The 12,825-nt window shown below is 35.8% G+C and overlaps 1 protein-coding gene across 1 annotated transcript; it reads right to left on the bottom strand.

The window, feature by feature from the left end:
- Positions 1-9,082: 9,082 nt before the first annotated feature.
- On the bottom strand, positions 9,083-12,589 carry LOC110274773 (protein FAR1-RELATED SEQUENCE 5-like). The gene is made up of 4 exons (XM_021130051.1): positions 12,544-12,589; positions 12,396-12,451; positions 10,508-10,717; positions 9,083-10,408 (listed from the first exon to the last, which is right to left on the bottom strand). The coding sequence occupies exons 1-4, from the start codon at positions 12,587-12,589 to the stop codon at positions 9,083-9,085; spliced, it is 1,638 nt and encodes a 545-aa protein (XP_020985710.1).
- Positions 12,590-12,825: the final 236 nt, after the last annotated feature.

Raw genomic sequence — 12,825 nt, 5'->3', positions numbered from 1 at the left:
TCTGGATAAAGAAAAGTTACATTAGAAATAGAATCAAATCAGACATACTTAAATCCAAGTACCATACTTGCATTCCATATAACCAAAGTTTAACACAAAAAGGTAGCTAGTCTTTAAGTTTTGCAAGAAATACTAAGATCTTCCACAAAAAAAAGGTGCAGTGCCATGCACTATCAACATAATAACCAAACATAGACAGACCACATTGTCTCAATAAGATGTACTAATAACATAACAAAATATGACAAAGTTGTATTAAACTCATAAAAGTATGTTGACACAGTAGGCCCAAATCTATTTTGGAAGCCTTAGTCCAGGTGTTGGCATGAACTTGAAGATTCTTGAAGCTGTGCCAGAACTTGTAGCAGCAAGTGTTTCAGGTGATGCTGACTGGGTAGGCCTCTGTGGTGCTGCAGAGATGGTTAGTCTTGGAGAAGGTGCTGGAGCAGAAGGTGGGGTAGGTGCTGGAGTAGAATGTGGCCTCCTAATTGGTTGTTTAGGTCTTGGAGGCCTAAATGTTGATGGAGGTGCAACATGGCTTGAATTGTTGGTTATCTACTCCTAATAGAATACAAAATAAACAAATCGTTAGACATTTTGATCCCCAAGTAAATAATTTTTCTGACATATAGATCCCCAAATAGATAATTTATTAGGCAAATAGATCCTTAAGTATTAAGCCAATCAGTCACTATCACATTGAAGATCACATGAATGCAGGCAGCATGACAACAATATGATCACAACAAATTCAACTGAGATTATACCTGTGGCAGTGGTTGGGGTGCTGTTTGGGAGACTTGGACTTCATCTTGTGATGGTGGAGCAAATGAAGTATTTTTTGTTGCTGTTGGCTGTCCATTTTTCTTAACCTTTGGGGGTGGTTTAGGCCTTGGTGGTCCTTTGCATGTCTTTGCATTGTGACCAGTCTGACCACATTTTTGGCAAGTGACCATGAATGTCCTTCTTCCCTTTGTTGCATCTGGTGAATCCTCAACAGGATCAGGTTTTCTCTTTTTCTTCGTTGGGCGCCCAGGAGGTCTCTTAATGGTGGGTGGCTCTGGAGCCAAGAGACCAGTCTTTTTCCAATACTCCTCTGAGTTGACTGGTCTGATTACATGTTCATACGTGGCTCGAAATGCATCCATTTTGAGCCAAGGGTGCACATAAGGTTCTGGCCTATCACACCTCTTTTGTATAGTTGTCAACGCAAGTGTAAGTGCTTAGAACCTTCTTATGCTTAGCCATTCTTCTCATCAAGTAGCAACGGATCTCTTCCAACATGGTAAGAATGGGCTTTCCCCTGTAATGGTTTATTTTGGCATTCCAAACTTCAGTCATGTTGTTTGTCACATTATCAAGCTTGGGCCAATGGCTGAAATGAGCTTTGGTCCAGCAAGATGGTTGAAATTTTGCAAGATAAGCCCATGCACGCTCATTCATTCTCTTCAACTGCTGCATGTGATGCTGGAATTCAGCATCTGTGGTACTCCTTGCACATGCCCAAACCATATTCTTCAACTGTTTGTCCTTAAACCTTCCTATAAAATTTTTCCAAATGTGTCTTACACAATTTCTGTGGTGTGCATTTGGCATCACCTCCTGCAAAGCAGGCAGCAAACCCTGCAGGATAGGTGCATGTAGTGTATGAAAGACATACAGAATCTAATAGCATGCAAACTTTCAAATAATCAGACACGTAGATCCCCAACAAATACATTTACCAGACACATAGATCCCCGACTAAGTCATTTATCAGACAAATATATTCTTCTTTAAACAATTTATCAGACACCCTAAACCTTAATAACTTCTTCAGTCAGTCACGTATCACAAAGTTGGTAAGTTCAAGAGTATGATACTTATTCTAAGTTCAGAATATGATACTTATTCTAAGCATTCCAACATTATACAAAGCAATTCACGAACAAAGTATATCTAAGGATTAGTAGATAATTTTGAGTACATTATTATGAATGAAATTAAGTTTGACTTACCTTCTGTTGGTCAGAGATAAAATTTCAGCCTTCCACTGTGCATTGACCCAAGTCCTCTTGCAGAAGTTGTAGAAACCATTTCCAATTTTGCTTCGTTTCACTATCAACCACCGCAAAAGCAATCACATAGAAGTGATTGTTTGCATCCTGACCGACAGCTGACAACAGTTGCCCCCCATAATATCCTTTCAAATGGCATCCATCCAAACCAATAAGCGGTCTGCAGCCAGCCTTAAAACCCCTTTTACAAGCCTCCAGGCAAACATACAACCTACTGAACAATGGTGGTGAATCAGGAATTGTTGGAATTAATTCCAATAATGCAGTGCTACCAGGGTTACTTTCATGTATCTCTGTGAGGTAATCTCTCAATTTTCCATATTGTGCTCTCTCATTCCCAACATACCTTTCTCTTGCAACCCTTAATGCTCTATAAATCATCTTGTCACTGCACACGACATTAAAGTCTATCTTTATATGATCAAAGGCTTCTCCGTGAGTCAAGTGAGGCTGGGTCAATAGCCTTTTCTCTAGTTTATCAGCAACCCAGTTCTGGTCAGCCATGTTAGAACCGAATTCCCTTGCACAAGTGTGTTTGGGGTTGTAGGTCTTAACTTGGTAGCACCCCCTAACACTGTTCCAGGCACAATAAATCAGCCATGGACATTCAGTTTCGTTGCTATCACTCTTATTCTTCCCTTCAGCCCCATTGATTTTTGGTGCACCTTCTGTAGCCCCTGCTTGCTGACTCACATCTTTAGTGTGTTTTGATCTTGATCCCTCACTAACATCAACAGTAGCTTGCACTTCATCTACTCCAGAGTTATCAGTTACAGTGCCCCCCTCTTTTCCTTACACTTGGCCTTGAACTTTGCCTTTGCACTCATAGCCTTCTCCTCTCCATTTGCACACTTGCACCTAACTCTCTTCTTGTCATTTTTAACATAAAAAATCCTCCTTCCTTCAGCAATAGTGTAATCCTTTAAAGCTTTCTTGAATTGTTCAATTGTGGTAAACTCCATGTTCAGCTGGAGTTGAACTTCACCAAAGGCTGCCTCCTCATTGAATTGAGGCCAGTCAAAACCATCTCCCTCATTATCAGATGATTGAGGTGTATCAAATCCCTCTGACTCAAAACCTAGACCATCAGACTCATCACTAAATATCTCACTATCAACCTCCCCTATACCATGTCTAGCAGTAGAAGTAGGCCTGGCAGTGTACTTGGGCCCAGCTGTGTTATTGGGCCTGGATGTGTGGGTAGGCTCAACAGTGACTTTAGGACCAGCATTCTTCTTTACATTTTTTGCAATTTTTTTCTTGCCAGCCTTCTTCTCCTTTGTCACCTTTTTTCTTGGTTAAGTTAATGAGTAATTCATCTTCATCATCATCGGTATCACTCTCAAAGCCTAGAGGTGGGGGTTTATAGGCCTCATCTTCAGCACTTTCAAAGCTATCATAGCTATCACCATCAGAGATTGGATCATCAGAAAAGACCTCAGCTTCTCTATCGTCATCAGTGTGTTCTTCATTCATGCTATTATTACCATCATCTCCCTGACTGAGATCCATCTCGTCTTCTTCCGACCATTCAACATCTTCCATAATTGGGTGGTCAAAAAACAAGTACAACTCATCAGTTTCTTTATCTTCCCTCTTTGCATCACACATCTCTCTAATTTCTTTATCTCCATAAATAGGGTGTAAGCCTGCTTCCATGCTATGAGCTCTTGGATCATACCAACACATCTTCTTGAATTCATGGTAGCCGAGTTCTTCAAACAACTTCTTCAAGTCAAAGTAATTCACTAAGTCCAGATCCATTGGAGGATATCTTGTTACATTGCCATTAAGATACAGAAGTTCACCCTTGTTATCTTTGACAAAGCTCCCCCCATGTTGAAACACAGGGGTAACCCACTCAGTCATCTGTAATTTACAAATTTGGAATAGCACTATCAATATCAGAATAATAAACGTTACCCTTAATCAGATAAAATTTGGATAAAATTTCATCAATACTAAATGTTACTCTAACTTCTCTTATTTGGATAAATTTCATAATCAGCTTAATACATCAATACAATGTGTTCATCACTTCATATTGTGTCTTTTTCATGTTAAACTCGTATATGTATGCACCACAACACTTATCAGTAACCCATGTGAAACAGTATCAAAGAATCAAAAACAACTTTTATTTCCAGCAACTAATGGTACTCTAACAGAAACAACTACTGCATGATCACACCGTTAAACAATGTCAACAATGATCAACTATACCATCAACAACTTAATCAATAAACTCATCACTATACTAACCTCGACCAGTGGCCGTGGTGAGCGAAACACTCACAGGGAAATTCTTCTGCAATAATGCTGACCCGTTCAAACCCTAGCGTCGAAAACAGCAACGGAGGTGGTCGGAGGACTAGAGGTTGACGTCGCGGTGCCTTCCTTAGTAAAACCTAGCAGAAGAGAGGGAGTTCAGAGTAATTTTCTTTTGGTGGAGGGAAGGCAAAGTGATGCTTCAGTTTTGATACTCTTCCTCTCACAAAACGACGTCGTGCCCTATTCTAAAATGCAGCGTTTTGTACTAATCTGGTTAGGGACCAATTCATCCGAACGACACACGTGGAACTTCACGGCTGACTCATCACAGTCACACGACACATCAGCTCCTTCCGTTAGTGGTTAACGGAGATGAGAAAAAAAGGATCAATTTGTCTTACGCCAAAAATCGTTAAGGATCAACGAAGTGATTAATTTTAGTTGAGGACTAAAACGTCCACTTTGAAATTCCTTAGGGACCAATTTGGGTATATACTCTAAAAAAATTTATATTTTTCCTATAAGTAAATAGTGATCTAGGATTAATTAAATGGATGATGCATTCACATAAGAAATGCAGTTTGCTGTAATCCAAATGAATTAGTAATAATTTAAACAATCCTTTATAGGGGAGACATCTAGATATAATCTTTTTTGGTTTTTTAGTGATGTTTTCCTCGCCTTTCAAAAAAATAGTAAACAACAAAGGTGGAAGAAGAAAAATTGAAGGCATATGATCTCTCTGCTCTCACAGAATTCCTTCCTGATCCTGAGCCGACGACACCGCGAAAACCTAGTGCCACTTCTTAGTACCAATTTAGCATTACCGGTTTTGAGCTCTATAATGAACAAGTTCTGTTCTCTTTTACTTATTGTATATAACTTTTCTGGTATCCACTGTTTGCTTCCTGGATTTGGTTGGCAATTTTCTTGTATACAACTCTTAAAGTTGTTTATTTAAAAAAAGCCAAGTTCCTAGTTGTTTATAAGTTATCTTAGAAATGATTATACTCCCTGTACAGATTGCACAGAATATAAGAACTCAAGTAAGACTTTATGTCACTATCTAGTTATTTTTTGTCAAATGAGTGGAGGAACTTTAATTTGCTTTTAAAATAATAAAATAATTTCTAGTTATATACAGCAGACCAAAAAATACTTAATATGCTAATCTAATTCCTTTGAACAAACTAGGGTCCCTAAGCTTGAAAATTTTTCGTTTGATGTTAACCGACTTAGACTTAATTATTTAAGTCTCATTCTCTGTTCCTGCATGTGCTTTCTTGCTCTCTTTTTATTCGTACCTATATTGTGAATTTTAATACTGTATGATAGGACCATAGATTTTTGTGAAGAGTATATAATAGAGAGAGGCCAGTTGATGTATAGTGTAACTCATTGTAGAGAGAAAGCTATGATTTTGATTTCTTCTTTTATGATCAATAACAAATCAAAAAACTTAATTCTTTACTATAGTATAGTAGTAGTAGTAGTAGGCTTCCTTTGTTAATAAATATAAACATATTTGGAGTAATTTAATTCAAAATCCAACTTTATTATTTGCAAGTCATTATGGATGGTAAAATCTTTAGTCAAAAGTATTAGCATAGATTTGGGTACTCATTAGTTGTAATTTGAAAGTTATGTTATATTTGAGCATGCCTGCCTTCATGATAGCTCATCATAAGACTGCATGATTTCGAAGTTGAGAATGAGAGATTAAAAATAGTTTTGATGAAGTTGCATCTAAGCTTAGTGGTTCGAATAAAGAAGTATTGAAAGAAACATAGTTAATGAATCAATATCTCCAAATTGCACAAGAACCCAATGCATTCCACCATTTTTGATCGGTTACGTCTAAAAAACTACTGATGAAAAATTAATTCTAAAGTCCAAACTCATTTTTAAACAATGGAATTCTACAAAGCTCTCAAATTTTATAAAGAACACTTAACACCAATAAGCAAAGTACGGTGAGACAATGCCACAGGAAGAGAAGCAGAGAAATTTACTTACTTAAACTATGAATTCTACAATGACATCAATATATACCAGGTATTAAAAAATGCTCTTAACACTTAAGTTAGACCATCTTCAGTACATGGCCAATTTGGACAAGTATAAACACGCAATTTTTCTCTGTTCCCGCCTCTCTCCTCATCTCTAAGTTCATGGCCAATTTGGACAAGTATATTATAAGCCTTATTTTTGGTTTTTTTTATTAACATACAAATATACTCTTCCAAATTTAGCACCACAACAGCCTTATGAAGTTGAATTAAGAAACTATTTTCAGGTGAATCAGATGTCCTTGCCAAACAACATTCCCAAGTGCTCCATATTGAAAAACTCATTGAAGAATGATCACCCACTGTTCATTGACATGATCAATTCAAGAACAGCCACAACATACTATTAAAAAATAGAGACCGACTAGGTAGTAAAATAAAAAAAATAGATACATTAACAGAACAAGATTTTATTCAAAATCAGCATCAATAACACTAAAAACAATGTCGTCAACATTTGTAATGATATGGCCTTATGAACCACCCCTAATTTTTATAAATTGATAGCACAAGCACTTGAAAGGGAGATATAATCAGCAATTTTAACATGCATAAATTAAAAATATAATATAGTGAGTATCGAACCCGGAAGAGATGGTTAAGGAACACAGACCCTCATCCATCTGTGCCAACTTGCGTTGGTATATATATATATTATAACTCTATGGCTTTTTGTTATTGATGACATCATTCAAAAGTCCAGCCCATGTATTGCTATCACTGGGTCCACTAGAATACGACGAGACATGGGAAAACTGAGGATATGATGTAATTCCGGCCGTAGAAGGATATTGGTTGAAGTACGTCATGCCATTTGGAACAGGATGAAAAGGAATAGGGAGGACTCCACCATAAGGTTGATAAGGATGGACCATTGGATAATGATGCATAGGATATTGTGGCAATCCTGGTTTTGTTGGTTGTGGTTGCATCTGGAACTTCTGCCACTTCTATTCCTGATGTGTTGGTCTTATCTTTTAATTTCTCTTGACTTACAGTGATTTCTTCGGTCTAAACATAAATCATAATTTTTAAATAATTACGATACAAAATTTAAAAAAAATAAATAAAGAAACTAGTCAGACAAGCTAGAAGCGAGTAAGACTTTTTTCAAAGTGTTGACCTCACTCACCCTTAATCTCTCAATTGCACTTATGGTATTGGATTAAAATAATTTAAATTCAAATTAAGACCTTAATTTTCCTTCTTGAATTATCTAATATAAATTATTAGATATACAAAATGTTACCTTTTGTCGATTTTTTTTTGCCATTTGCTCTAATCTTCGGTGTCTCTGTCAATTTAGATACAGACTTCTTGCTTCCACCATCCTTGAATTTTTTTTAACAGAATAATAAGAAATAATATAAGCACTACGAGAACAATATGTTGCATATTTGAATTGAAATGACAATAAATTTGATAGATGGTATAACATAGACAAGTACTTACTTTAAAATTATTGTTATTGTGCACGGGTGTATTTTCTACTGATTTTGTGTTCTGAGAGGAAGTATGTTTATTGGCATCACATTCTTCAACTTGTTAAAAAAAATTTAAAGAATTGCTCAAAATATAGCAACTAAACATAAAAAGATTGATCAAAATCTGTCTGCAGCAACTAAAAGGCTAAAACATTTTGAAAGGTCTTCCATTAGATTTCTTTTCACCAATAATATATTGTCAAAAGACATTATATCCTTGTTACAAGCTACTATCTATTTCCCCCACAAATAAAATATCTGATACAAGATGACAAGTGTCTGAAAAAGGTTTGAAAACCAATAATAACCTTTGACAAATGTTAAAAAGATAACTAATTAAAAGCACTTGTAATACAGAAATCAATAACATTTTGCTAAATTAGCTCCAGTACAGGTTGAAGTATACATTCTCGTTTATCAAGTGAAGACTTTAACAAAAAAAATGCATGTATATTGTTTTCAATCTTGCTGAAAACTTTAACCAAAGTTAAATTAAACTAAACATTATTAAAAATGAGGATCTCAGCGAAGAAGGGGACAAAAGTACCTCTGGTTTGACATCATTAGGATCTTCAATGTGAAAGATAAGCATAAAGTAACTAATTAAGAAAGGCATTATATTAATACCATTGGTTCATCTTCAGCATTTGAGTATTCGACGAGGGAGTCCTCCTTGACGAGTAATGGACATGTCCTAACGAAATGCCTACTTGACTTACAATGTGAACATCTTCGCCTCTTTTGGCCTTTTGGAACCTTTTTTGGAGCAACTTTTGATTTCACAACAGCTGGATTACCTATTAGTGATGACGTGGGGGAAAGCCTCGCTTGTGAATCACTTTTATTTTGCACCTTCGAAATTAGCTTAAGTAACTCACCTGAGATTTCCCTATAGTCGAATTTTTTGAACAAATATCACAAAGCTTCCAACAAATTGATGCCATTGCACCGCATCTTAGTGTGGGCACTATATCATCAGCGGAGTCTTGCTCGCCAATTGAGCATATAAAATCACTCTTTGCATCTTTTGTCCATCTTTTCAGGATAAGAGACTTCAAGACCCCAAAGATGTGGGAGCATGGTAATCCACGAGTCTCAAATAGCCTGCACTCACACGTAAACATGTCCTTGTCTTTATTGTAAGATACTTTAAATTGCCATTGCTGATTAAAATACTCACTCGTGTTGTACTCAACAATGTTTATCCACTGTTTGGGCATTCAGTCACATTTAAGGCACCTGCTGCTTCTATCTCATCTTTCACAAGTTTAAAAATATTTCTAGTATAAAGTTTAGCAGCTTGTTTCTCAACATTTTCCAAGCACGTAGTCAAAACAGGAAACTTATAAAAGGTTTCAAAGTCAGCAGTAAGATGGTTGTTTCGGTAATGCCTTAGTACTTCACTAAATTTATGCATGAATTCAAGGAGACTGGTTTTACTGTCAACATAGTTCTTCAATAATGAATGAATTTCCTCACACTGTGATATAGTTCTTATGCGGCCAAAGAAGTGCTCCCTCAAATATGCGGTAGCCCACTTCATTTTGTCATTATAAATGCCCTGGACCCATTCATTCTCGGCAAGTCCGTATTTGGATATGATCTCGCTCCATCTCTCTTCAAATATTTGCACGGTAAACTGTCCATACAATAATACATTAAAATCGTCCAAAAAATGCTTGTTTTTTATATTCTGTATTGCATTACGATGGAGATGCCATGCACAAAGGCGGTGTGGTATACCAGGAAATACTTCTAAGATAGCCTCTCTCATAGCACGGTCTCTGTCTGTCACAACGCCTCCGGATAATTTTCTTAACATGATTTCCAAAAATTCCTTTAGTGCCCACTTGAAAGTTTTGAACCTTTCATCTGAGAGCAGGGCGCATCCAAAGATAGTTGTTTGGCCATGGTGTTTGGTCCCTGAAAATATGACTAAGGGTTTGTTGTAGAGATTTTTCTTGTAAGTGGTGTCAAAAGCGAGTACATCGCTAAAACATTCGTAATCAACAACACTTGCTCCATCAGCCCACACCAAATTATCCAACCTACCATCCTTTAAGGTGAACTTTTCTAGAAATAACGAGTCACTGTCTGCCTTGGACAACAAATAGGCCAACGCAGCAAATGCATCACCGTCTTTCACTTTGCCACGCCTAGTTTTACTAATGTGGTTATGTAAGTCTTTGCTAGTAAAACCCACTTTATCGTATCCACATTTTTGGAAAACCATGGAACCCATTATGTGGCAAGTTTTAACACCACATGCTTGCAAGCTGTTTGCTTGTGTTTTATCGGCCTCATTAAGCACACGATTCGCGGTAATAAGATGTCTGTACTTAGGTGGATACAGTGGATGATTGTGTTCACTCTCAAAGACACTGACTTTCCACTTACCTGTTCCATAGTGACGAATGAACCGAATCCTCGCCCTGCAGTTGACACGAGTAATTGCCCTATGCTCCCTTTGCCGATTATCCCTTTTAAGGTGCTTCCAATGTCTCTCTCCTGCTTTATTGCAAACCAACTATCTTGTATTAATGTTGCCATTAGCATACACCGTCTTCAAGTCTTTTTAGGACACAAATCCATAGCACTTGGCATATTTGGCATAAAATTCACAAACTTGAGATTCTATATCAAACACTAGTCCCCATATGTCTTCGATGGTCAAATCAGTTATCAACTTTTCAAAACCATTGACATTAATTATATCTGCCTCTGATTCATCTACAGTTACATCCATCATATCATCACTTTCATCGGAACTACACTCATACTCAACACTTAAATCCTCAGATTGATCACCATCCTTATACGACTCTTTGCCATCATTCTCCACGATTGAACTTAAAATTTTAACATTTTAGGTACTAAATAAATGCTGGGAGAATGGAATAGGCAAAATGAACTCAATTTTTTATGATTAAAATTATTGGTCAATCAAATTCTATGAAACCTATAAGAGCTATTAGTGCATAAGAATGTAATTTATATGACAACCAAGAGTTACGAAAAAAAATTCTCTGACTTATTATCTTTGTATGGTCTTTCTTTTGAAAACAAGAATACAACAAATTCGAATAAATATGAAATTACTTATTATCTAGGAGAATAAAGAAAGAAAACTGAGTATGATCTACTATAATTTTTTTTTATTCAATTTGTACTTTTCTAGTGATAAAATTCACTCAATGCACCTATTTTATTTTAACTACCATGTTCTAAGATCACAATTTTAGCACATGCTTCTCTGGTAACTTACCCACGTGAAAAGTGTTCTATTTGATAAGGTAAGGATAACAATAATGTTAGATATTAGATAAATCTATATCAGATAATAATAAGTGAAATTTTTGTTCATTATTTATAAAAGTTATATAGTATGTGACGAAGGATCCATGACAACGATTTCATAGGATTTTCACTGTAGTTGAATAAAGTTGGGGTTACAAGTTATATACATATATACAACTAATTAATAAGCAGGAGTTAATAGCTCTATTTGGATACAAGTTACATACACTATATACAACTAATTAATAGGCAAGGTCTTGAATTTACCCTTTACCAATACTAACGATTTAATATAACTGTAGTATTACCATATTAGCAATTATTATATGATTATTATTATTATTATTAAATTACTGAATTCTATGACATTATCAGAAAATAGAAATTTAACTAATTTTAATTCAGTCTAATTGAAATCCAATAATAAAGGTTAGAATTTTTTGATAAATAACTTTTTCTTTGACAAAATTCACAATTAAGTGTATGATACTATGACTCTTCTATGTGAGTTAAAAAGTTATTAATTTTAATTTATATAAACATCACATCTTATATTCAAAATTTCAACTATACAAGTAGTATACATGTTCAGAAATTCACCAAGAACTGAGGATTTTTAATGAGTGGAACTAAATAAAATCTATACTTTCCAGCTATTATGGCTGCTAGGCCATATGTATTCCCTGGCTAACTTTTCCTAACACCCAACTTTCTTAAATCTCATAGCCATGAAAAAACGTGATCATTTGAATTTCGACACATCTCAAACAAATGTTATTATTACAACTATAGTTACATAGCTTGAGAAATAACCATGTCACATCTTCCCTTCAAAATCAATCAAACAGTATTATAAAGAAAAGAAGAGAGCATGATTATGCAGTCTACTACACTCAATTATAGGACTAAGTGCAGAACTCAATTATTTGGAGGTTGGCTACAAAGCAGGGATATAATGAATGCAATGTGAGCATGCATGGGGTTGTGCCAAGCTAAGGTTGGCGGCCATGGCAGTACTATTAACACTCAACTATTATGTTAGACATCTCATTTTTATACAAGCTAGGCAAGATCAAATAATCATCAACAACCCAACAATTACAACACAGCAACAAAAAATTATAATAACATTTGAACAAAAATTTAAGAAATTAAAAAGAAGAAGAAAAAGCCGAGCATTCAGCAACCAGAGCAAAATTAAAAGTAGGGCCACTAACTTTCGACAGAATCAAAAATGGATCTCGATCTCCGAAAGCATTTTCCTGTGCCCCCGCTGAAATTGAAACAGTCTAAAAGAAAAGAAAAGAAAGGCCTAGTCTTCTCCTCTATATGTTGTGGATCAATGTAAAATAGTGAAATGACTACATTCCCGATCCAATGCTGCAAGGGGTCCCTCATACCCATGACACATGGCCTAATGAAAGAAAGAGATTATTTGTTTGGCGCCTAAGAATTCTTTATGCTGGCTGTAACCCTGTAACCTTTATCTGCCTAGCCCTTGTTTCTGTTCTAGACTCACCCGGATATGAATGTGATACAGAGCGAGCAGAGATAAAAAATCTGAAGTTTGAAGCCGGAGATTCTCGCACAGGAAGAATATAGATTCTTTTAAAAGAAAAAATAAATTTTTTCTTGGAATACTTACAT

Source organism: Arachis duranensis, chromosome 8 (genome assembly GCF_000817695.3).
Source record: "Arachis duranensis cultivar V14167 chromosome 8, aradu.V14167.gnm2.J7QH, whole genome shotgun sequence".
Classification (NCBI taxonomy): domain Eukaryota; kingdom Viridiplantae; phylum Streptophyta; class Magnoliopsida; order Fabales; family Fabaceae; genus Arachis; species Arachis duranensis.
The sequence above is the reverse complement of the archived record's forward strand: the minus strand, read 5'-3'. Positions and strand labels throughout refer to the sequence as shown.

What these genes read in the sequence shown, in the direction of transcription:
- LOC110274773 (XM_021130051.1), bottom strand. Translation starts at nt 12,589, where the DNA reads ATGTGTCATGGGTATGAGGGACCCCTTGCAGCATTGGATCGGGAAT. An exon ending in TGCAGCATTGGATCGGGAAT is followed by an intron (nt 12,452 to 12,543) that starts GTAGTCATTTCA and finishes TTTCAATTTCAG; the next exon opens with CGGGGGCACAGGAAAATGCT. An exon ending in CATTTTTGATTCTGTCGAAA is followed by an intron (nt 10,718 to 12,395) that starts GTTAGTGGCCCT and finishes TCAATCGTGGAG; the next exon opens with AATGATGGCAAAGAGTCGTA.